The 24,988-nt window shown below is 40.3% G+C and overlaps 1 protein-coding gene across 1 annotated transcript in view; it reads right to left on the minus strand.

Moving 5' to 3' along the window:
• Positions 1–302: 302 nt before the first annotated feature.
• Positions 303–24,988, minus strand: part of LOC111873267 (homeobox protein prophet of Pit-1) — a 98,823-nt gene continuing 74,137 nt past the window's right edge. The window contains exons 4-6 of the mRNA XM_033755024.1: positions 12,878–13,060; positions 5,386–5,485; positions 303–850 (exon numbers count right to left, since the gene is read on the minus strand). Coding sequence (XP_033610915.1) covers positions 744–850; positions 5,386–5,485; positions 12,878–13,060 — 390 coding nt within the window. The 3' untranslated portion in view covers positions 303–743. The remainder of the gene's footprint in view (positions 851–5,385; positions 5,486–12,877; positions 13,061–24,988) is intronic.

The following is a 24,988-nucleotide window of genomic DNA, read 5'->3' on the forward strand; positions in this document are numbered from 1 at the left end:
TCGACTCAAATGAGTGCCAGGAATCTTCTTGGGGGTAAAGAACGGCCGGCGCGTAAGGCTGACAACCTCACCGCCATCTGCTAGCCGACTGTCAGGAAAATTTGGGACCCTCGACGTCTCACAACCCTATGGGCCTCCACGGCCTGTTACAGGGTCAGCCTTAACTTTCTTACCTTCTACTGCCAGTATATTAAATGGTTATGGATATTAAGGACGCTCAGTTTGATTCCTGCTAGGAACAGATAATTTTTTCTTGTCCGTCATGTCCAGATTGACTATGGAGTTCACTCAGCCTCCTATTCACCGGGCACTGGGGTCTCTTCCCACTGGCGTCAAGTGCAATTCCGAGTTTAAGGGTACACAACGTTATAACCCATTCCCCCATGTGTCGTCTTGAAGGATATCAAAGAAATTAAAAAAAAAAAGTTGTTGTTGGATTAATACATATAACAGTGTTAAGAACTATACGTATAACCGTAGTTGGTTGCTTAAAGCTCATATCGTAATTAACTTAGGTCCATATCCAGGCCGGAAGCACTGTAGCCAAAGATTCTATAAAAACAGTATCTGTACATACTGGAACAATACAATTATTGATGAAATTGTTTCTTTAACAACCGCTCATTTTTGCATATGTTATCTGTGTCAAGCCTGAAATAATTTGCAAGAAAATGAATATAAAGTCGAATGTTTGAAGGAGTTAAATAAAATTAAGTACTTATTTTACCAGTCTCCTGTTAGGCCTATGTCTGATATTGAATCATGGGCGCAGCCAAGTTTGAATGGTGACTTGTGTTCATCCGGAGAGCTGTTAAACTTTTGCTGTACCACTCGTCCTCTGGACTCATGCCTGAAACAGACATCAGCTTAACTGAAATTTAACGTTTTAGTTACAGTTACATGCCTGAAACAGACATCAACATGACTGAAACTTAACCTGTTAGTTACAGTTGCAATTAGCGGCCTCCGTAGTCTAGAGGTAACGTTCCCACCTCATGACTCGTAGTACGCGGGTTCAAATACCCGGCGGAGGTCGTCGAATTTTTAAGGGCGGAAAAATTCAGGGAACAAGTCCTCCGGGAGGGACTTTAAGCCGTGGGTCCCGTGTCGTAGCTTTACGGCATGTAAAAGAACCTCATACCTCCAAAGGAGGTCACTGAGCCAAAATTGCCGACGTTTCCCGCCCAACAGCAGTCACTAATACCTCCGGTAGATGGGGGAAACATTATAGATACTTCTCAGCCAGTAGAGCCGGTCTCGCTGGCTGGGCGGGACTGATGGTAAGCACCAATACCGGTAGGATATAGAGACTGGTAGAAATCATAGAGGGAAGCACAATGGACCACTACAGGTCTAAGTGCATGGGGAAACCCACTCTCTCTAATAACTAACTAACTACAGTTGCAATTAAAAAAAATCTTCATCGTTTAATAAAAAATTCCCATTAGTAAATCTTAAATATAGGTTTACAAATTTCCAGAACTAGACTTTTCTTAGATCGAATATTACAGAGCTGAGTGCTCATGAGAAAGATAGGAAGTAAGAAGGAATGAGAGAAGATATGTCTCCTTCCTTATTCTTAAAATCAATACGTTTCTTGCTCCCTGATGTTGGGGTAGAAGTAGAGAGCTTTAGAGTTATAAATCAGGCTATTTGAGTGTTATCCTTATACAGACAGTTATGTCTATCTATAAATAAATAAAGAGGATTTAAGAAATCGTCTCCTGTTTCATCGCACCAAGAGGCCTGCTAAAAACGAGAGACAGAAATAGGATAAAGAGGCAGAGAGAAGTTAAAATACCTGAGACCGTTGGAAATTCCAACTCAGAATCTGGCAAAATGGGATATAGCGGAACAAAACTAAACTGGGTGGATGACAAACAAGATTACTGGTCCGACTGAGGCAGACTGTGTTTATAAACAGTAGCATCGAGCGTTCATTTATTCTGTACCAGATATGTTCTTTCATTTGGTTTCTTGTGGCATTGTAATTTTAAATTCTGAATGAAACACCACACCATATGAGAGCTGAGCGTCTCACAGCAATAAGAATTTCAACGAGTCTCCTATAGTGTGCAAGGTGCCTCAGCACGGACGACCACAATCTCAGCAACCTAGAGACTGTCAAACACTGGAACCTAGCACTAGCAGCCATCTGCTCGCCTCGATTCTTCACTCCCGGATTTTTCTACCCTGAAAATGGAGGTGATATTTTCCTACGAGACGTCTGTTCACACAAGATCTATAAGGCGCCACATCCCAACAGACGACATTCTTCTGAACGTATTTCTTTGTTTAGAATATTAATCAAAAGAATGAAAAGTAAATCTGTATACTGAAGCTATTTTGCATAAAGAGCTTCAGTATACAGAAATATAATACTGTAGCATCGAGACATAAATAACATTACTTGTCTTTATTTCCATACAAAGTTAATTTTGCATGCAGGACTTCTTGAAGAAAAACAACTGTCTAATCTGGTTAAAAACCCTCTCGATAAATGAGAGAATTTAGATTCCCGTAAGTACTCTTACGTAAAATAGGTTATATGTCTATAATATATTCTTTTTCAGTGGCTCTTCCAGCCCATTCAGGGCCCTGGCCTCTTATTCAATTCCGTAATCATTTTTTGCAGACGGTTGGACTCCTTGGACGAGTGATCAGTCCGTCGCAAGGCCGCTACCTACACACAGGACAACACAAACACAGAATAAACACATACACACACCAAACATCCATTCCCTGAGTGAGATTCGAACCCACAATCCAAGCGTCCGAGCGAGCGAAGACAGTACATGCCTTAGATCGCCCGGCTACTGTGATCGGTTTCTGTAATAATTATTGATATGTAATTTAAAAGAGCCACATATTTTGCTTTGTGACCCGGGATAACTCAGTCGGTATAGCGAGTAGCTACTGTCTGGACCACCGAGGCGTCAGAGTTCGAGTCCCGATGGGGTCAAGAATCTTCACTTCTTCATGTTGTTGAGAGCGGCTCAGGGTTCCACCCAACCTATCCAATGAGCACGGAGGAATCCTTTCCCCGGAGGGTAACTTGGCCAGGGCGTGAAGCTGACCACTCACCTCCAATCAGTGCCGAGGTCAAGAAAGCGTGGATCTATACATCCACTCCCTTATACTCCTTCATGGCGTAGTACTTAATTAGTTCAATACAAGTACAACTTTACATTACCTTTACATATTTTGCTCTATCTCTGAGCATTATTCTCAATGTAGAATGTTTTGAATGTAGTTTGTATGGAATCGTATTGAGCTTAGACTGTCTATATATTTGTAAGGCAACGCTAAAGATTTGAAATACTTTTTTTAATGAATAAGATTTAGTTCCGATTATCCACTGTGGCTATTTTGTACAGCATTGTCAATTTTCTCTTAGTTCCTGGAATGATGTGGATTTTATAATACCCATAGCCACCGGCTGCTGGCTTCAGGAATGATAGTCTTTTCCTTTCATAATACTCCCATCCAGTTTCTATGGATTTCTCCTATTTTTGCTCCTCAAACCTTTCTTATTCTCTTTTCCTTGTTTGTCGATCTTCACAAGTCTGACAGTTTCGTTCATCTGACATGAAGGAAGAAGACGCTCTCCCAAAGGAACCTCAAGGGGATGACTTGGAAGTTAGGGGAAGGAAGCGAGAGGGGTTACGCACTGAGGGGAAGAATAAAATGGGCGTGGCAATGCAAGGGAGACGATAGGAGATGAAGTAACATACAAACTTCTCTTTTCGTATAATCCTGAAAAGTTCCTACACACAAATAGAGCAAAGAAGGAAAGTAAAATGAGAGCAGGAACTCTCACAAAGCGACGGGCCCTAAAACACGGTGGAGGAAGAATCCATTTTCTCAAAGCACATTTTTCCTTCTAACTTTTTATTTCAGATAAGATGAAATAGCTGTCTCTTGTTTGAAAGTCCACGTATTAATAAAAGGGACAGGAATACAGTCTTAAGATGGAAAGATATAAGTGAATAAGCAACACAAGTTTCAGGATGCACACAGTAGTGAAGGAAGAAAGAATGATTCTTCGATATATTTGACTATGAAACGATTCGAAATTAATTCATTTGAATTTCCTGAGCACAAGTTTTCTCTCACCAACTATATCCTTTATTTCTAATTCAAACTAGATCTCTCCGGAGATGGTATTTCGTCGCATGTGCAGAGGAGCAACGTCTTACGTTGTAAAACACGTCTTAGATTTGTCATTTCCGCTGTAAGATGGAAATCTTGGTCGTAAGTTCCACCCTTCTTGTCTAAGAAGTGTGGAGGCGGTGCGTTTCAACCTATCAGAGAGTGGATTCATTTCCTCGGTCTGATTACGTGGCGTGAAAAGCGCGAAGGCAGGTAGCAATGTTGCGAGTCTAGAGAGATCAAGCCAACTTGAAATAATTCATTTAAATACACACTTAAAAGTAAATCCTAGCATTCACATTAAACAATAGCACAGAATAAGAAGAGAGAGAAAAAAGGGTTTCCAAAATTTTTTAGGGCAAGAAGACATGTGCCATAGGTATGTAACAATACAAGATTAAGAGGTACACATTTGTAAGAACACATAAATTTGCAATTATATGATTTCAATTTGCTTAACATAGAATTCGAATACTTTGCGTTATTCCGGCAAATATGGAATTTGTCAGTTATATTGTTCAGTATTTGGTGTTACTTTAGAGATTTTTGTGAAAAATTAATGCAGAAATGTTTCATTAAACATAATGTGGAAAGGTACTTAGACATCATTGATTAAGCATGGCTGTGTCTTTCTTTGCGGAATTCTGCGTATCTTCTATAATAAGAATGAAGTGTTCTTTTCATAAAAGTTACGATATTTACAGTGGTATATATGTTTTGTATACTTACTGACAATCATATATATGTCATAAATAATTAAAAGTCGTCATATTTTATTTATGCAGTTATACGAAAGGTGGTCAAAATAAAATGATTTATAGATGTTAACAAAGTTTTCGAACCATACTTGTAAATAAACTTATTATAATAATTTATAAATATTTTAATAAATTCATACACATCGCTGTACTTGTTAAAGGATCAGATGTTATATTCGTGACATTGTAATGATGTTGTACGCGTATCAAATATGTTATAATAGTAGTTTCCGCCTGTATTGATGTATCCTTCTCTAGATGGTCTCTCAGACCGAAACATGTCAAGGATGAAAGACTAAAAGAACAACATTTATCAGTCACACTGGACGGAGTTGATAACTTTTATAATGCAATAAGAATTAGAACAAGTTAAATACATACATGTAAGTGATTTAATTCAGCTGACCTTACCTTAATCACCAACAAGAGAAGCGTTTTTTTCCAGGTTACAAATTTTGTCAAACATATAACTTACCCATAGCATCTTGTCTCAGCCCCGACACTGGCGCCATGTTGGTAGCACTGTGGGGCATAGAGAAAGGCTGATGCACGCTCGAATACGAACTTGTAGTCATCTGGAAGAATAAGCCATGCTGATAAGCAAAATTAACTTTCGTTGTTGTAGTAACGTCATCAGAATCAGAAGACTTATGAAATGTTTAGAGAAATTTTCGGTCTTTATGAGATTGACTGATTCTTTGGTTATTTAGCAAAGCTGCCGAACTGTAGGCAGTACACAAAAGTCGAATAAGAGGAAGAGGGCTATGAATCGTGAATAGGCAAGGATTCGAAGGATGAGAATTGTAGACTTTCTAAAGGAGCTATCCGAAAATTAGATAGAATACTACGAGACAACGCAGTCAGACTAGGTGAAATCCGGCATATATTCGAACTAGGTGCTCTCTTACATTAGTCAGGGACGTCAGAACCGGCTCAGTTAATATTCGCGGGGAGGGTGACTCTTTCAGAGTCAAGAGAAGAGAGTAAACAAGTCGTGAGTGGCTGTGCTTTATATATTCAGTGTTTCTTGGACGATAACAGTAAAATATATCACGGAATTAATAATGAAGGGTACTGTCACCTGAGAAGAAAAACCGTGTAGCCCATCTCGTTACATCTAAGAAGATAGTACCATAGGTAGTCACCGCAAAAAACACCCTCAAATTCAACGGAATTAATAAGGATCAAAATAGATAAGCTCTCCTATTTTTTTCTTTCCTTGGCACTATAGCCCCAGTGGCCTTCTCTGTTCACTTCGGTTTTTCTAGATCTTACACATTCGGTAGGACTCCTTGGGCGGGTGATCAGCTCGTCGCAAGGCCTCTAACTGTACACAAACACAGAAAAACGCACACACACATACTAAACATCCATGCCCTGAGTGGGATTCAAACCCACGATCCCGGTTTCCAAGCGAGCGAAGACAGTACATGCCTTAGACCGCTCGGCTACCGTGACCGGCAGTGTATAAGAATAATATATAAGAATTCAGTTCGTACCTCACAGGAAACATATCCGAACCCACGATCCCGGTTTCCAAGCAAGTGAAGACAGTACATGCCTTAGACCGCTCGGCTACAGTGACCGGCAAGCTCTCCTATACTACCATGAAATACAGAACTTTTTCCTTTTGTTAAGTGTATACATCCACTCCACCATACGCCTTCATGGGGTAGTTTTTAAGCACAGGCACAACTTTACCTTTACACTTGGCATAACAATTTCCTATTAACAAAATCAATTAGACAATATCATAAAATTTTTCTATTGTTTATTGCAATTTAATGTGAGCATCACTGACAGCCCTATAGACTTGGAAACGAAATTCCACTTCGTCCCACACCCGGGATAGCACATCCACTGAGACCGCAGCGATGGCAGCTGTAATTCTTCGCCGCAGTTCGAAACAGACTCTACATCTTCGCTGGGTGCGATCTATTTGATGTACCCCAGAAGAATAAGTCCATGTATGTTAGCTAGATCTCCGTGGGGGGCTAATTAATCGGCCTACCTCTGTCGATCCACTGACCAAGAAATCGTTCGTCCAGGGAAGTGGGTGGCTGGGGCATCATCTGGTTAGAAAATAAGGCCGTCAACTTCAGCCCAACAAAGTACGCCTACGAGTACTTACAATAGTAGAAGTGAGAAACTTCGCAAATTTTGTATCCCCTTCTTCAAATAAGAGTAGAAATGAAATCAAGGAGGAGAAGGGTGGGGTGAATGGTAAACAAAATTTTAGTTGGAATAGTTGAAGGGAATAGAGCACTTGGGGATCTAAGCTCAACATGTATAGCAGAATAATAAGAAAATGGATCTTAAAGAAATATCACTTGCGTTCTTATGGGAAACACAGAGACTAAAAAAACTCTGTGGCTTTAGTCCTTAAGCGAACTATACAGACCGAGAGACCACCGCTTGTCATCGAAATTAGTACCAACTTTAGTGGATAGAGGATGTCGCGTGGTCAGCGCAACGAATCCCCACGGCTTTTAATTTCGACTTTCTAGACCGGAGCCGCTACTTTTCATTAAATTAGCTCTTCAATTATCCTCACGAGGCTGAGTCGACCCCGTTCCAGACAGACGCACTACTTCTCGGAAAATCTGGTAGCGCAGGGAATCGAACCCGGGACCTGTGGATCTGTAGCCAGGAACTCTGACCACTAGACCACTGAGGCGGTCACACAGAGACTACGTGCTTTAAAAAATCTTAAAGGCAATCGTTTGAATATCCCTAAAACACTAATCTGCAAACCATGATAATTTGCAACTGTTACGTTTGTATCGTTGTTAATTTAATCTTATCTACAGAACTTGGTCTAAACATCCATGTTTGTAGCAATGACTGATGTAGCAGGATTTAAACCGTCACGAATTAGTCCTGCTGACAGTCTGATTCGGTTACTGCTCTTGTAGCAGGCGGACAGACATGGAAAGCGAAGGATACGCTAAGAGCATCTGACGGCCGTTGTCGTAGGCTGGATCCTTGTAGAGAACATTCATCACTTCTCGTCTTCCTGCATCATTCGCACCTTCAGGGACTGATATGCTATGCATCAGTCTCCTGAGGCTTGGCGTTTGCGCGTGCGCCGCAGACCGATTTCGGTCTGTGCGTCTCTTTGAATTTTACTCAGTAATTTGTATAATATTGAGATATTATCCCAAAGTAACACACTGGTAGCTTAAATTTCTATATTTTTAAGAATTTATGTACGAAATAAAACTAATTTTTGTTTGGCCCTGTAATTTAATGAGTCATTATTTTGCTGTTAGGCTTACGAATATTAATGATACGTAATTTTAATGTTTTTTCTTAGAAGATACTCTGAATGTGGCTCTTTCGAAAGAATTACACAGATAATATTGATATATACAGATATACTTCATGATTTATCTCCGTATTCACTTCATTTCGATACGTCATTTTAAACAGGCGATCATAAAGTCACAAAAGAGGATGCAATGTTGAAAGTCAATGGAAGAAGAAAGTAGTCAGTTTGAATCTGGATAAATGAAATTATCTGAGAGGGGACAGGCTGCGCCATAGCTCAATCGGTTAGTCACTGGCTTCCCACCCCTGAGGCCCGGGTTCGATACCGGGGTCTGGTCAAGTGGGATTTGAGGTGGACAAAGTGGCGCTTGGGCGGGTTTCCTCCGAGTACTTCGGTTTCCCCTATCAAACTTCATTCCACCAAATTCTCCATCATCATAATCATCCGGGGCATGCTACAATAGACCAATCAGTGGCCGCCGTGCCGAGTGGACCCAGTTGGACTCCATCCCCCTAACTAAGCGAATTAAAAAAAAAAACCTGAGAGCGGACGTTAGCGGCAAAGAGGCTTGAGTTAAACAGTAAAGTCAAGAAAAGTTATGTTATGACCGACGGTCAGTCGACCAGTCTGTCTTGGTGTCAAGCACCCGTCTGGGGCACCAGAACAGATTTTTATTACTGTCAGACAGTTGTGGGTTTGACGAAAGGACGGTTCTACCGTTTACAATTGTTGCTGATCCTCGCCAGCGCAGTCATTCTCGGGTCGGGATCTAGCGAGACTACATATTACTGTTCCAGATTCGAAACTCCCAATATTTTGGGGGCTAGGCCCCCGTATTTATATCCTCCCAAAACACGGTGGTCCAGTTATACTCCCAGGCACTGGATTCCCTTTCTGTCGCCTCAGACGACTCACAGGGCTATTGAATCTAAGTCTGAGTCTTATGTTATGACCGACAGTCAGTCTGCCAGTCTGTCTTGAAACAAAGCACCCATCTGGGGCACAAGACCAGATTTTTATTGCTGTCAGACAGTTGCGGTTTGTTGAAGTGGGGCGCTCTCTCCGACGAGAGAACGGGTCTTTCGACAATTGCTGCTGGCCCTCTCCAGTGGAGTTATTCTCGGGTCCGTGTCCCGTGGTACTCGCGACCACATTTTACTGTCTCAGATTCGAGATTTTCCTTTTCATCGCCTCCTACGACTCTCAGGGCTACGGTATTCGATCCCGCCTCCTCACGGACCGCAGTGCATGCCAGATACTCTTATTTGTCGCGACTCAGACCGCTTAGAAAATGCTTCTGTTGTAGCATGTATATTCGTTCCATGGGAAAGTATTTACAGAGCCGTTGGGTAGAAATGGCCATTTCTTCAGGCTCCACTGTTCGGGCTTTCAGGCGTCGTGTCACATTATATTACCTTGAAGTAGGTCGTACCACTATTCTCCATATTGTTTCCAATTCATATAATCTGAACACACAGTTGTTAAGCTATGTACAGAACGTCACTGAGTGTGTGTCGTCATGACAGTGGCGTCATCAATATGAAGTTACCAGGATCCATTTTCAACGTAAGATGATAGATTAAATAATAAGTCATGAGTCCATAAATACACATAAAATAAATTAACGAGTTAATGAATGTTAAATTACACGCATCCAACAGCGGTCACTCCGAAGACAGAATGAACAGTGTAGAGAGGATGGTTCTATGTGGGAAGGAAAGCGCCGTGGCCGACATCGAAATGCTATTCAGATGTTTTATTGGATTCATTAAGTTTGTTAAATGGGATAAAGAGAATGTTTACTCAGCTAAAAGACATGCGTTCGTCACATTCGTTTTTAAAAAGAGTTTAACAGGAGAATTACGGAATTAGTCCGTATTTCCGTGAGGTCAGTGTGGGAGAAGGTTAAACTTTGTGTTATGCTAACGCTACTAATGCAATGGAAACCTTTCTCTAGAGTGTTTTATAGATCTGTGTGGGATTTAACAGCGCTCTAATGTCATTTCGTATTGCGTTCTTCTGACAAGGAATATTAAATGTTTCTAACACGGTGAAAATAGCTTATTATGTAGTATCACATCATTCATTAAACACATTTATCTCCCTATCTCATTGATTCACTACTAATTCCATGAGAAAAAACCCTCCTTAAAATCTGACAATTTCTTAATGAATTTCCTAACGCTTGTGGAGCCTAATTTCAATCACCGAGGTCCTCTAATTAATAATAATCTCAGTCACTTCAACACAGTTTACATTGTAACAACCTACTTTCCTAAATTTACTTTAATATTATCCTCCCATCTATGTCCTACAAAAACCATAACTAACACTGTGTCTGTAAAGCAAACCAAGAAAATCATATACTCGTATGTGATTTCAGGTTTTCACGGTTGTGAAAATTTATGTTGTGACCTTCTGAGTTATGACACTGTTCAGCTTGATTGGTGATTACCATCGTTTCAGAAAAAAACATCCTTCTTCAGGGTAGACGACTACATTTAGTCAAAAGATCACAATATTGGCCTGAACAAGTTGGTATGGCGATACACTCTATACCTGTATTCGGGATGGGCAAGGTTCAAATCTCGAACGGGACACCGACTATCCTGAGGTTCTTCGTGGCCTTCCTCAGTCCCTTCTGACAAATGTTGTCACAGTACTTCAATTGAACCAAGACAGTTTCATTTAAAATCCTTTCCAATTCATTAATCATTTATCATCTTACCATTTACTTACTGAATCCGTTCCTCTCCTACCTTTACGGTGTCGAGGTTGTTTTCTTTTCTTAATTTTGATAAATTTACAGACGGTAGGACTCCTTGGACGAGTGATCAGCTCGTCGCAAGGCCTCTACCTAAACACAGGACAACAGAAACAGAATAAACACATATATACCAAACATTCGTGCCTTGTGTGGGATTCGAATCCACGATCCTGGCTTCCGTGAGAGCGAAGACAGTACATGCCTTAGACCGCTCGGCTAACGTGACCGGCTTATTGTCCGCATGCAGCCCACATATTGTCATTAGCTACAACTTCTTAAATTGTTAATTTTGTGTATTAATAAAGTATCTGTCAGCTACATGGCGATAAATCTACCAAGCTCTTTCTATTTCCTTTAGAGATATCCTCTGAATTCATGCAGACTGCTTCTTTTTTTAACTTAGGTTTCCTCTATTCACGAATCAAACACATCTTCCTTTACTATTCAGTTATATTTATTGATTCTGTAGACTCTTGCGTGAAGTAGTTTATAAAATGTGATCTCACAAAATCATTGTTCTTCTAGTGCATATATTAAATTTTAAATCGGACAGTCATTATTCTTTTCTTAATGAAATTACAGCAGCAAATTTTGTCTTTCAATAATTTTGTACTTTTAATCAAATATGACGAGGATGTTCAAATCAAATACGCTCAGATGTCCAGGGCATGTAGCAGGCAAAAAGAAATACCAAACAAAAGAAACAAATTCCGTGGCCTGTAGTCAGCAAGCGAACTATACCGACCGAGCAACCGCCGCTTGTCAGCGAAATTAGTGCGAACTTTTGCGGATAGACGGTGTCACGTGGTCAGCGCAACGGATCCCAACGGCCGTTAATCTCGGTTTTCTAGACAGGAGCCGATATTTTCTTGAAATAGCTCCTCAATTATCCTCACGAGGTTGAGTTGACCCCATTCCAGACCCACTACTTATCAGAAAACCTGGTAGCGCCGGGAATCGAACCCGGAACCTCTGGATCTGTAGCCAGGCACTCTAACCACCAGACCAGTGAAAACTTGAAAGGAAAAGACGATTTGGAAGCCTTGGGCATAGGTGGGAGGAGAAGATTAAAATGATTTAAAGAAACAGTTTTGAAGGATATGTAATAGACATTTTGCCTGAGGATAGGGACCAATGGTTAGCTGTCATGAACACGGAAATGAAAGTTGGGGTTCCATAAAGTCGGAAATTTCCTGTGTAGCTGAAAAGGCATTATTAATTTTTTTATTGCTAGTGGGGTGAGACTAAGTCCCTTGTACTGCGGCAACTTCTGGCCTATTGTACCAGCCACAGATGATAGGTGAGGGTGATTGTGGAGCAATTGGTGGAATGAAGATTGGCAGGGGAAACCGAAGCACTCGGAGAAAATCTGCCCCAGCGCCACTTTGTCCACCACAAATCCCACTTGACCAGACCCGGGATCGAATCCGGGCCGCCGCGTTGGGAAGCCAGCGACTAACCGCTTGAGCTATGGCGCGGCCTTGAAAAGGAATTAACTTCCCAAGAACAACGAGTTGGTTGAGAAAACAGTTTTTCTACAGAATGTTGGAATTGAGGTTTTCAAAGCGGTGACTATGAAGACTATGGAAATACCTATGTTTCGCGGAAAATACCACCTCCATTTTCAGAGTCGAAGTGTAAGCCTAGGTAAAGGCATACGATTGCAGCCTGCTTTATGTTGGTTTCCTGCATTGCTTACCCTTCGAACTGAATAAGGAGGCTGAAAATGCAATCGAAATTTCGAGCATTTTACTAACTACGGGTGCTATAACCCAGAAGAATATAGCCTATTCACTTGTCGCTGTTTAGTCTGTGAACCACATGAATTCTACCAATACAATATGATTCCAGTTACTGAAGACTAAAGCAGGACGTAGCTACAGTTACCTCTGTGCTTAGAGACTTGGCCAAGGGAAGTGAATACCTTACCTGAGGGTATCTGTTCATAGTGTTTATAGTGTTGGGATGGCCGTAAGGTTGGTACCCCCTGCTCGCAGTTGGGTACATGTTCCTCATAATGCCGTTGCAGGTTGGTATGACTGTCTGCGCCATCGCCTTCTGGACTTGCTTTTCTTGCTTCCTGTACTTTGCGCGTCTGTTCTGGAACCAGACCTGCAGCAGAAGCAAAACATATGCAAATCTAGACGGCCTGAACTTGGGCAATCTATGCTGTGTAGACAGGAACTTGTATGCATTTCTGTATCGGCCTGACCAGAATTTTGCTCCAACATGTCAACACCGTTTTTCTATAACTATTGTATAATTGTAAGTTTACAAAAATGTATCCTGAAAGTGAGAAGATTCATAAAAAGGAGTTTGTTCTCAACGTACCAAATTATGCGTTTTCAGAAATCAGATGTCCATGTTCTTAATACAAATTCAATCAGAAAACTATGAAGGAAAGAGAATATGTGGAAGACTTGGATGTAGATGGGAAGATAATATTAAAGATGATCACTTAAAGAAATGGGCTTTGAAGACGTAGTATTTTTCTGGCTTAGGATAAGGTACAGTGGCGATTATAATAATGGACTTTCGGTTTCCAGAAAAGTGGTGAAATTTCTTGGCTCGTTCTTCCATGAAGTGAGTGGAGAGACAGGTGAATCAGTTGATAGACAGGTAGACTCGTTTGTACAAGCTATGTATATTCGCAGACGTAGGGCTTATCTTCTAGTATATATATATATACGGTGTGTCCAGAATCCGTTAGGACTCATTTCTTTTTTTTTAATTTTGCCCTGCAATGCAATCTGTTGGCAAGTTGTGGCGTTAAGATTCTTGAAGTTTCAGCTGTGGCTGTCTATAATTTCAAAGCGCAAGCATTGCTGCATCATGTGTTCTGACCTTGAATGTAACAGTACTGTTCTGACGCTCGTCGGAAAATGGCGGTTGAACAGAGAGTCAACATGAAATTTTGTTTCAAGTTAGGCAAAACAGCGGGAGAATCGTACGAAATGATGAAAAGTGTGTACGGTAGTGATTGTTTGACTTGCTGGAACATTTTTCGATGGAATGCTGTATTTCTTGAGGCAGGGAGGACATTGAAGACGCTCAACGTGCATCAAAGCCGAGAAAAATTCGCACTGAAGAAAATGTGAAAAAAGTGACCGAAAACTTTGTATCAGACATATGTGTTTCTGCAAGACTCATCGAGGAGCTTTTGGGAATACCAAAAAGTACTGTATATCAAATTTTGACTGAGGATTTGGGCAAACGGAAGGTCTGTGCGCGGTTTGTACCGCGCGCGCTGTCGGGCGATGTAAAACATGCCAGAGTGGAACACTGCAAAGACATGTTACGGTCGGCCCAAAGTGATACATAATTTACAAAATCGATTGTTACTGGTGACGAGAAATGGGGTTTTCAATATGAGCATCTCACAAAGCAGCAGAGTGCAGCGTGGTTGAGCCCAAAGTAGCCGAAACCAAAGAAAGTGCGCATGCAAAAGAGTCGACTAAAGACACCGCTAATCGTTTTCTTCGATTCCAAAGGAATCATTCACAAGGAATTTCTGCCAGAAGGTCAAACAGTGAATTCTGATTATTATCTCGGAGTTCTCAATCGTTTGTGGGCGAGAATTCTTCGAATTCGACCTGAATATCGAGAGCAAGGTTCCTGGTCGCTCCTACACGACAATGCCCCACCCCACAAATGGAAGATCGTGCACGATTTTTTGGCCAGAAAAGGGATCACAGCCCTCGATTATCCTCCGTATTCGCCAGATTTGGCTCCAGCAGATTTCTGATTGTTCCCAGAAGTTAGTTGGCGATGAAAGGAGACGGTCACGACACTATCCAGGACATCCAAAGGGAATGTAGCGCAGTTTTAAATGCGATTCCACAAAAAGAGTACAGTGACTGTTTTCGAAACCTTTTCAATTGATTCAAGCTATGTATTGATTCAGAAGGAGACTATTTTGAATAAAAAGAGTGAAATTTTGAAAATACGTAGTTCATGTTTTGTACTTTTAACGAACACAGTCCTAAGAGAACATGGACACACTGTGTATATAAAACCAAAACAAACTCCGTGGTCTGTAGTCCGCAAGCGAACTATACCGATCGAGCGACCGCCGCTTGTCGGCGAAGCAAGTGCCAACTTTTGAGGATAGAGTGTCACGTGGTCAAGGTAACGGATCCCCATGGACGTTAATCACAGTTTTATAGACCGGAGCCGTTATTTCCTCAATTATCCTCACGAGGCTGAGTAGATCCCGTTCCAGACCCACTACATCTCAGATAATTTGGAAGCGCTGGGAATCGAACCAGGGACCTCTGGATCTGTAGCCAGGAACTCTTACCACTAGACCACAGAGTCGGTCGGTGTTTGTGTGTGTGTGTGTGTGTGTGTGTGTATATATATATTATTACTTCGACTATGAGACGCTCTCGAATTTAAGACACATTCGAGTTTTGAAGGTGGGCTTTTGGAAAAAAAAATACAATTACGGACATTCCTCGAATATAAGACGGGCCTCAACATTTCAAATGGAAGAATTCTGTAAACTGTGCATCTTATATTCCAAATAACTGTGAACGTGCTGGCAGTCCCATGTTACTTTTATGTTCTTCACATAAGCCACACAACTTATGTATATTTAAGGAATATCAGTCATTTAGCTACAAGGAGGAATTCCCTAAGCTAAGCTTTTAAGAATTTTTCGCTCCCTGCCTAAAGCGCAAACCGTCTTGGAAAGCCATTAATGTCGTGCCGAGACTAGAAACCTTTTACACTTCTTCACACAGTTTGAAAGCAAGACTTTTAATGCACCAATTAAACAACCGATGTGATGATAAGAGTTTGGAAGGAAGAGTCATAGAGACTTCGTTTTTTACTAGAACTTAGAAACACTAGGAGTAAAATAATAAGAAGGAAAATCTTTGTATCACGAAACAGTGTTTAACATTGTTTGAAGCTTATACTTTGCATAGAAGTTTACAGAAATCCACTCTCAGCCACTTATTAAAACTATCTTTAAAATGTACTCGTGGAAGAGTCAGTTCTTCAGAGTAACAGCGCTAGGACTTTCAATGAAATAATTACTTTGCTTTCTCAACTGAAACGAACAAACTAGACTTCGAGATCACAGTGCAGTGTGTCCGTGTGTGTTCCAAATTTTAAGCTTTGAACATTTCGACCGACTTTCACGAAATTTGGTATGGACGTTATGCAAGTAGAATTCAACCCAATGCCTACTTTTTAATTTCCTACATCGGTTACAACAATATAACAAACTCACGAACTTGCAGATGATATTTATGTTGGTGACATTCAGATTAAGTTCTTGAAGGTGTGTACGATAACAAACAGTCCAGAAACCTGCAGCCCTTATNCAACAGTTGAGATTATTACAAGTGTTACGCCACACGTATTTTTTTTTTTACCGGCTCTACAGCCCCCTTTAACCCTGGCCTCTGGTTTTCAGTTTCATGGCCATTTTACAGACGGTAGGACGCACTGGACGAGTGATCAGCTCGTCGCAAGGCTTCTACCCAAACACAGGACAACACAGACACAGAATAAACACATTTTTTTTCCTTGGCACTACAGCCCCAGTGGGCCTAGGCCTACCTCCATGAACTTCTCCGTTCACTTCGGTTTTTCTAGATCTTACACATTCGGTAGGACCCCTTGGGCGGGTGATCAGCTCGTCGCAAGGCCTCTACCTGTACACAAAAACATAAAAACGCACACACACAAACTAAACATCCATGCCCTGAGTGGGATTCGAACACACGATCCCGGTTTCCAAACGAGCGAAGACAGTATATGCCAGAATAAACACATGTACATACCAAATATCTATGCCCTGTGTGGGATTCGAAACCATGATCCCGGCTTCCCAGTTCATACGTTAGACCGCTCGACTACCGTGACCGCCCGCCACATATATTACAGAGACAAATTCTCTACTAAATTTCCTTCAATAATTCTACTAATAATAAATATAATAATAATAAACAGTCTGTAACATATTTATAATATTTTACAAAAAAAATTTTACTTTAACAAAATTCAGTGTTACAGCAATATATGCACAAGTCCAGAATGTAAACCCATAGGGTAAACTGACTTTCATTGTTGAATTATAAATTTGTATTACGACATTTAGAAACGCAATATTAGTAAAATTAATTGTGAAATATGAAAGTATATTTGCAAACTCTTCTCACAACTCGTTGTCCATAATGTTACCGCATATAAGGGCGACACCAGAAATTTGAACTGCTATTGCGAAGTTGGAAAAGTATAAGACGCCAAGCAGTGATCAAATTCCGGCAGAACTGACTACACCAAGAGGTGAGACACTGGGGTCTGAGATCCATTAACTCATTAATTACATTTCGAATAAAAAATGAATTGGGACATACGGTAGCATAGTTGATTGAGGTATTAAGCTATAAGTCGAAATATCGCAGTTTCTATCAATTTCAGTTAATTTTTTTTTTATTATTATTTGAACTGAATCTTCCAGCCGGACTATGGTTCTGAGTTCACTCAGCCTCTAACAGAAATGAGTACCAGGAATCTTTGTTGGAGTAAAGGGTGGCCAGCGCTTAAGGCTGACAAATTCACCGCCATGGGGAAACTCGATGTCTCTGCAACCTGTGGGCCTCCACGGTCTGTTATAAGGATAGTTTTACATTTTACTATAGTTTATTTCTTTTCATATTGTAATTTCGCAATCGCATATTAACAGTTTTTTATGAATATCCAGTTTATTTAATTTTTTATTCTGCCGTCTGGGAAATCACATTTTAAATCTCTCATACCAAAGCAAGAAATATTTCCTTCGTCAAATTACAATTTTTTTTTGTTTGTTCAACTGATATGTTTGATCCACAGTGTTTTCAGCATGAATAAGTGTCATTTCACTACCACGTTTTGCAATCCGGGATTTTAATTAAAATCCGGTCCTATAATCTTCATCGTCTAACAAGTTGGAGGCAGTGTGCTCCTTCAAAATCAAATAGGCAATCGGCAACGCACTACACTGCGACACGTCATAGAAAAACGCGATCTTCACAGTCAGAGCTCAAACTTCTCACGTTCCTGTTACGTGCAGTTCTCACCGAGCGTGACGGTCAAAAGTTCAACACTCCTGCTTCGTCCTCGGGAGGTCCCGACATTTATCGTGACTTCGCTCGACCAGTCCAGGCATAAAAAACAAACTTCGTGGCCTGTAGTCCGCAAGTGAACTATACCGATCGAGCTTCCGCCGCTTGTCGGCGAAGTTAGTGTCAACTTTTGCGGATAGAGGGTGTCATGTGGTCAGAGCAATGGATCCCCACGGCCATTAATCTCGGTTTTCTATACCGGAGCCGCTATTTCCTTGAAATAGCTCCTCAATTATCCTCACGATGCTGAGTGTACCTCGTTCCAGACTCACTACTTATCTGAAAATCTGGTAGGGCCGGGAATCGAACCCGGGTCCTCTGGATCTGTAGCCAGGAACTCTGACCACTAGATCCAAGAGGCTGTCTTCTGTCCAGATATATGATATATGTAGGGCCGCTTTCTTCCACATCATTTCTAATTCATTATTCAATAACCAACCTACCAGTCGTCGCTACATAGTTAGCTTCAGTAGCCGACAGCGTCATTAAACAAACAACTGTTAAGTGAATACATATAATTATATTGTAGTAATGAACACTGATTTAATTATATTGTAGTATGTAGACCTGTGCTTAAGTAAGGTCTCTGTAAACAACGCCTGCTGCTAGGTTCCAGATTCGTAACACGCACCAATGGGCTCAATGAGGAATCGATGTTCTCTACGCGGTCCGTGCGACAACTGTGACGCAAAAATAGAAATTTTGGAAGCGGTGTTTTCCATGAGGTCCATGCCGAGGTGTTTTAAGCAGCAGAACTCTAGTTGGGAGCCAGTGGCCTGCGAGTAAAGGCGTGAATACGGAAGCTGACGAAGCTACGGCGTTAGAAGCCGGTATCAGACAACGACTGGTTAAGACACAGCAGACTAAGAAGAAGTAGCGCGGGATGTAGTCAATTGTAGAGTGTGTGAATTAGCGATAACGCTATAGTTGCTTGTAATTACGTTCTGCATTAGTTCAATAAATACAATTACCAATCTAAACCCCGTCTGTAGTCACTCATACACGTGAAAATATTCTTATTCTGCTTTACCCTACCTTATTTTATTAATCAGTGTACCTTATTGATGATTCTCACTCTTCATTCTTTATAATTCATTTTTATTCCTATTCTTCTTCTTTGCTTTTCTATACTTCCTCTTTAGTCCCTTCTTTCTGTATTCCTACATTGCCGTGTTTAACTATCTTCGCAATCTTGTCATGTTTCAGACACTCTACACTGTAGAGTCTACAGTATCTTCCTAGTCTGTTCATTTGTTAGCGTTCTTTCTTTCTTTTTGCTACTCGTTTCATCTCACTGTGTCCTGCACCTTGACATTCAGAGAGAGCGACATAACGTGACAGCACTTCCCAATGGTCCACTTTGTGGGAAACAAAGCTATATCGACATGTGCTGCACTTAATAAGGCGAAAATCTAAGAACTAGTTACAAAGTGTGAATAAATAAGGTGGTCGCTTCTGTTATATGACCTAGGTTATTTTGCCCATCAGATTAATGTAATTTGTCAGGAGCTTTAGACAGCATAACGTTCCGCGCAGACTACGACAATCAGGGGGTTCCCACGAAGACCGCTGCTGGCCAGATTCATTAGTCATATTGGTGGCTGCTTTTAAATGAATATAATAAAGGTAATTTACATTTTTAAAACCTACCGAGCTGGCTCAAGTTGACTAACTTGTATTCCGAACGTGCCTTCTTCGAATCCCGATCGGGACACCGTCTATGTAGACTGAAGCTTCCGGTTTTTTATTCAGTCTCCCCAAGAATATTTACTCAAAGCAAGAACTGATGATTCAGAGAAATGGCAGTTGTTAGCGAACGGCTCTTTGAAACAATATTCGTTTCTAGGCAACTGCTCAGTAAACACCTTCCCGCGGCAGTTTATACGCATGGAACAATGGTGTTCTCTACTCGGGCCGTACAAAGGAGTTATAAGGAAGAGAAAGGGGGAAACCGAGTGAGTTCTGTACGGGAGACTGTGGAAGAAAGAGACAGTTTGAAGGGAAGCGGAATCCAGAGAGGACTTGAGCGCGGAAGCTGAAGAATTAAGGAAGAGAAAGGGGGAAACCGAGTGAGTTCTGTACGGGAGACTGTGGAAGAAAGAGACAGTTTGAAGGGAAGCGGAATCCAGAGAGGACTTGAGCGCGGAAGCTGAAGAATTTCCACTGTTAGAAGCCGTTACCAGGTAACGGCTGGTGAATACGTAACAGGCGGGAAAAGACTTAGCAGGTGCTGTGGTGATTTGTGAATTGTGGAGATTAGCAAAGGCGCTGTAATTGCTTTAATTCCGAATGATGTGTAAAAGTGGTCAATAAATCCAATACCCAGAACGCTGTCTATAGTCACACTCCAACAAATGTGACAATATGCAGGGGCTGTACAAGAAATTTGGACATAACAGCTTCCTTCCACATTCTTCCCAATTCATTATTCACTAATCATCTCATCATCCGAAGTTGCGAATATCTCAAATCGTCTTTCAGCCGGTCTACGCCTGAATCTCTGCAAGAAAGTGCGAAGCAAAGACCGAAGCAGTGGATTTTTAATCGAACTATAGACTTCATTCACAGTGGTTCAGGAGAGGACATAAACTCCGACGGTGAAGCAGCTGAGACAAGGTAGTGAAAGCCTAGTTCACAATACATCCATAAACCGATAATAACAGCACTCACACAGTAACACAAATAAGTCGCATCAAGAAAGAAATTCCTCATTCGATGAAGTGTTAGTTATACGTCACTGAGACATGAGTATTTTCAAATCCAATGGGAAACTAATTTTATAAGTTCCTAAATGGAGGAAACCGGAACGTTCCGCACAAAGTGCATAAAACGGAAGAATAACCCGGAAGTCTTCTTCTTATCTGCATTTTCTTCCCAGTGTCTCCATTTCTCACCTGTTAAACTATGAACGGGTTTCCATTAAATGTGGATATATTTTAAAAGTTACGCGGCCAATTTTATTTTGTTTCTTATCAGTCAAATATAAACCACAAAATACTTGAAGCCCAAGTCAAGCTTTCGATTTTATTAGAAATGGCTCACCATAAAAAGAAACTATGTTTGACAGTACCTAAATACATGCTTAGAGTTATACGTATTCACTTCATCTGAAAGTTTACTTTGTATACAGAATATTCTAGTATTTATAGTGCCTTGAATTGCTGTAACATCGCTTTCTTTACTCAATCATGGAGCTGAGCCCTTCTTGCGAAGCCGCCAATTCTGCAGCTACTCAAGAATTTCCCAGCATTTTATGGAACCCGAAGTTTCATTAACGTGTTCACAAGAGCCATCCACTGGTTCCTATCCTGAGCGAGATCAATCCAATATATACCATCCCATCCTATCTCTCTAAGATCCATTTTAATATTATCCCCCCACCTACGCCTTGATCTTCCCAGTGATCTCTTTCCTTCTGGCTTCCCCACCAATTTCTTTTCTCCCCCACTCGTGCTACGTGTCCTGTCCACCTCATCCTCCTTGATTTGATCATTCTAATTATACTTATTATTTTCTTCAACAAAACTTATTTAAAATATAAATGTCGATCATTATTTATACACGGAACTCTTTATTTTACGCAACATTTAATTCATAAATGACCATTATACTTCTAGCCAGAGTCGAGAAGCATTATTTACATTTTCCCATTTTCCCGTGCCTTCATGTCGCAGCATTTAGCCATAGGGGTGACTAAATAGTTACTTCACAGCCATCAAATATGAAATAATTGCATGTCATGTAAGGTAAAATGATTTTATCATTTCCTTACAGCAACGGCACAGAGAAGGGTTACGAGTTACGTATGTTAGAGATGTCTTCTTGAGTAATTCACGATTATTGCATTTCGAATTGTTGCATGCGGTAGAGATGACTGTCACAGTTTTGCGCAGATCACATGAAAATGTTACGCGTTGTTGTGCTAGATAAGTGATCACAGATCGAATGTTTACGTGTTGTGTGCCAGAGATGAGTTTATCAACAGATTACAACTTAATAAGTGTTGTGTGCTACAGATTATTTTATAATTTCTTTAAGTCTACAAGTGATTAAATAATTATATGTTGTGTCGTAGAGGTGACTTTCGCAATCTTTTACCGCGATCACATATCGAATGATTCCCTACTGTGTTCTAGAGATCACTTTACAATGATCACAGACGTAATGACTACATATTGTGTTCTAGAGATCACTTTACAGTGATCACAGACTTAATGACTGTATACTGTGTTCTATAGATCACTTTGCAATGATCACAGATGTAATGACTGTATATTGTGTTCTAGAGATCACTTTACAATGATCACAGACGTAATGACTACATATTGTGTTCTAGAGATCACTTTACAATGCTCACAGACATACTGACTACCTATTGTGTTCTAGAGATCACTTTACAATGATCACAGACGTAATGACTGCATACTCTGTTCTATAGATCACTTTGCAATGATCACAGACGTAATGACTATATATTGTGTTCTAGAGATCACTTTACAATGCTCACAGACATACTGACTACCTATTGTGTTCTAGAGATCACTTTACAATGATCACAGACGTAATGACTATATATTGTGTTCTAGAGATCACTTTACAATGCTCACAGACATACTGACTACCTATTGTGTTCTAGAGATCACTTTACAATGATCACAGACGTAATGACCACATATTGTATTTCTAGAGATCACTTTACAATGATCACAGACGTAATGACTATATATTGTGTTCTAGAGATCACTCTACAATGATCACACATGTAATGACTACATATTGTGTTCTAGAGATCACTTTACAATGATCACAGACGTAATGACTACATACTGTGCATGCTATAGATAACGTTATCATTACTTTGCGGCTATCACAGATCGAATGGCTACGTGTTTTGTATGCTAGAAGTGCTTTATTTTGTTGCGGGTAATGTTGTCCTCCGTTATCACTGGTCCCTACTCCCACCGCACTCTAATTCGGGCGTTGATTTGTTTTGAAACCGCCTTGTTCCCACAGCAATCCCTTTCGTGGAAACATATGAGAACAGGATGATGATTGTGTGGTCAGAATACAAATGAGCGGCTGAACAAAGCGATGGTGATAATATTTGTCGAAGGATTGGTAACTGATGCATAATCGTTGGAATCTACTCTGAATATTTCATTCCTTAAAAACGTTTGAACTACTAAAAACGTCGATAATAAATCGCAGATAAATATTAAATCTAAGGTATTTTTTCTAAAACTAAACGTAGCTTCAGGAATGCCGTGGTATTTTCCAAAATTTTTTACCCGATTCTAACTCTCAACTGGAGCAGCTAGTATTACTTGCGATATTGTTACGGCTGTGTTGCCACGCGCTCGCCAGAAAAGGAACAAGACTAACATAACGAAAACTCCAATCTGAATATTTAAGAAAAGATTCCGAAATGACCCAAACGTTCTTAACATTACCAGCAAAATTTAGCATGTGGAGCTACCAGTAACGGACACGTTGACATCCCATGTTGTACGATTAACTGAAAGAGGGGTGGGGGGACAAAAGATGAATATGACAGCAAATATCTCGAATAATCCTAGAAATATCAGTTACACTTGACTGTTTTCCCGAAGCTCAGAAAGAGTTTAGCATTTGGGAAACGTTTTATTAAGCCTGTATACAACATTTAGAAGAACAATTTCAACATTCTTATAAACAGGTACTCAGATTTGAAGCCGAAATCATAAGACAAGATTTTGGTGAAAATATTCAAAATAACTGAAGTGAAACCATTCCAACGCATAGAAATTATAAGAAGCAGGAAATGTCATATTCTTTTCGTTGGCCAAGACAGACCCTGTTTCTGACACTTCTGCCAGTGTAGTCCTTATCATTAACGTTGTTTCCAAAACAATCTCTTGTCATGTTTAAGCTTCGTCTAAAATATCCTCATGTTTAAGTTAAATTCATATCCATATGGGTATGTACAGGATAAAAAACTAAAATGTTGACCCCGTGCTTAAGCACCTCGTTACAAAGGCGTGCAGGCAGAATGAAGGTATAGCTTCCGGAATATTAGACGTAGATGGTGCTAAGCTTCATCTGTTCGAAGTATTTTCAACGACGCGCTTTTTAAGTGTTATTTGGAAAATATGATATGGAATCGAGGCGGAGAAACACGAAAAACTATTAACATATATAAAATATTCTGAAATATAAAATGATTAATTTCAAAATAACGGTATGCATTACAGGAGCAATACAATTTGTATTCTTTAACTTTTATCTTCAAAGACAAAACTATATTAATAATTATGTAATATTAAAATCCAAACTATATAAAATTTATCAGTCTTCATATCTAATCAGAATTAAAGGCGAAAACAACGCCATCCCTGTAACATGCCACGGAGGCCCATAGGGTTGTGAGACGTTGAGGGTCCCAAATCTTCTCGACAATCGACTCAAAGATGGCGGTAAGGTTGTCAGCCTTACGCGCCGACCGCCCTTTATCCACAAGGATGATTCATGGATTTAAAACTATATTATTAGAGTACCTTAATATGTATTTATTAGATATATTTAAGAGAAAGGTAGAATTCGCAATCAAAAATAAAAAAGAATGTAATAATATGCATCCTTATTAAAATACAATTCAAGAACTAAGACTGAATTCTTGTAAGTACGCCTGATGATGACCTCGTGAAGGTCGAAACATGTAGCGGAATATCTTCGTACAATAAACGAATTGTGGTATATTAGTATCTATTTGTCTTTGTAAATATTTTTTGTAGGTGGCCCCATTTGCGATATCATGAACCACACAACAGGATGCATGCCATAAAGAGTGAGCAATAGAATATTAAATGGTATTAAATATCATTATGCCTGGAACATTTTCACTACGGCTCAGTTGTCTTTCAGTACCGAAAATATTTCAGTGGTA

The sequence above is a fragment of the Cryptotermes secundus genome, unplaced genomic scaffold (genome assembly GCF_002891405.2).
Source record: "Cryptotermes secundus unplaced genomic scaffold, Csec_1.0 scaffold110, whole genome shotgun sequence".
Taxonomy (NCBI): Eukaryota; Metazoa; Arthropoda; class Insecta; order Blattodea; family Kalotermitidae; genus Cryptotermes; species Cryptotermes secundus.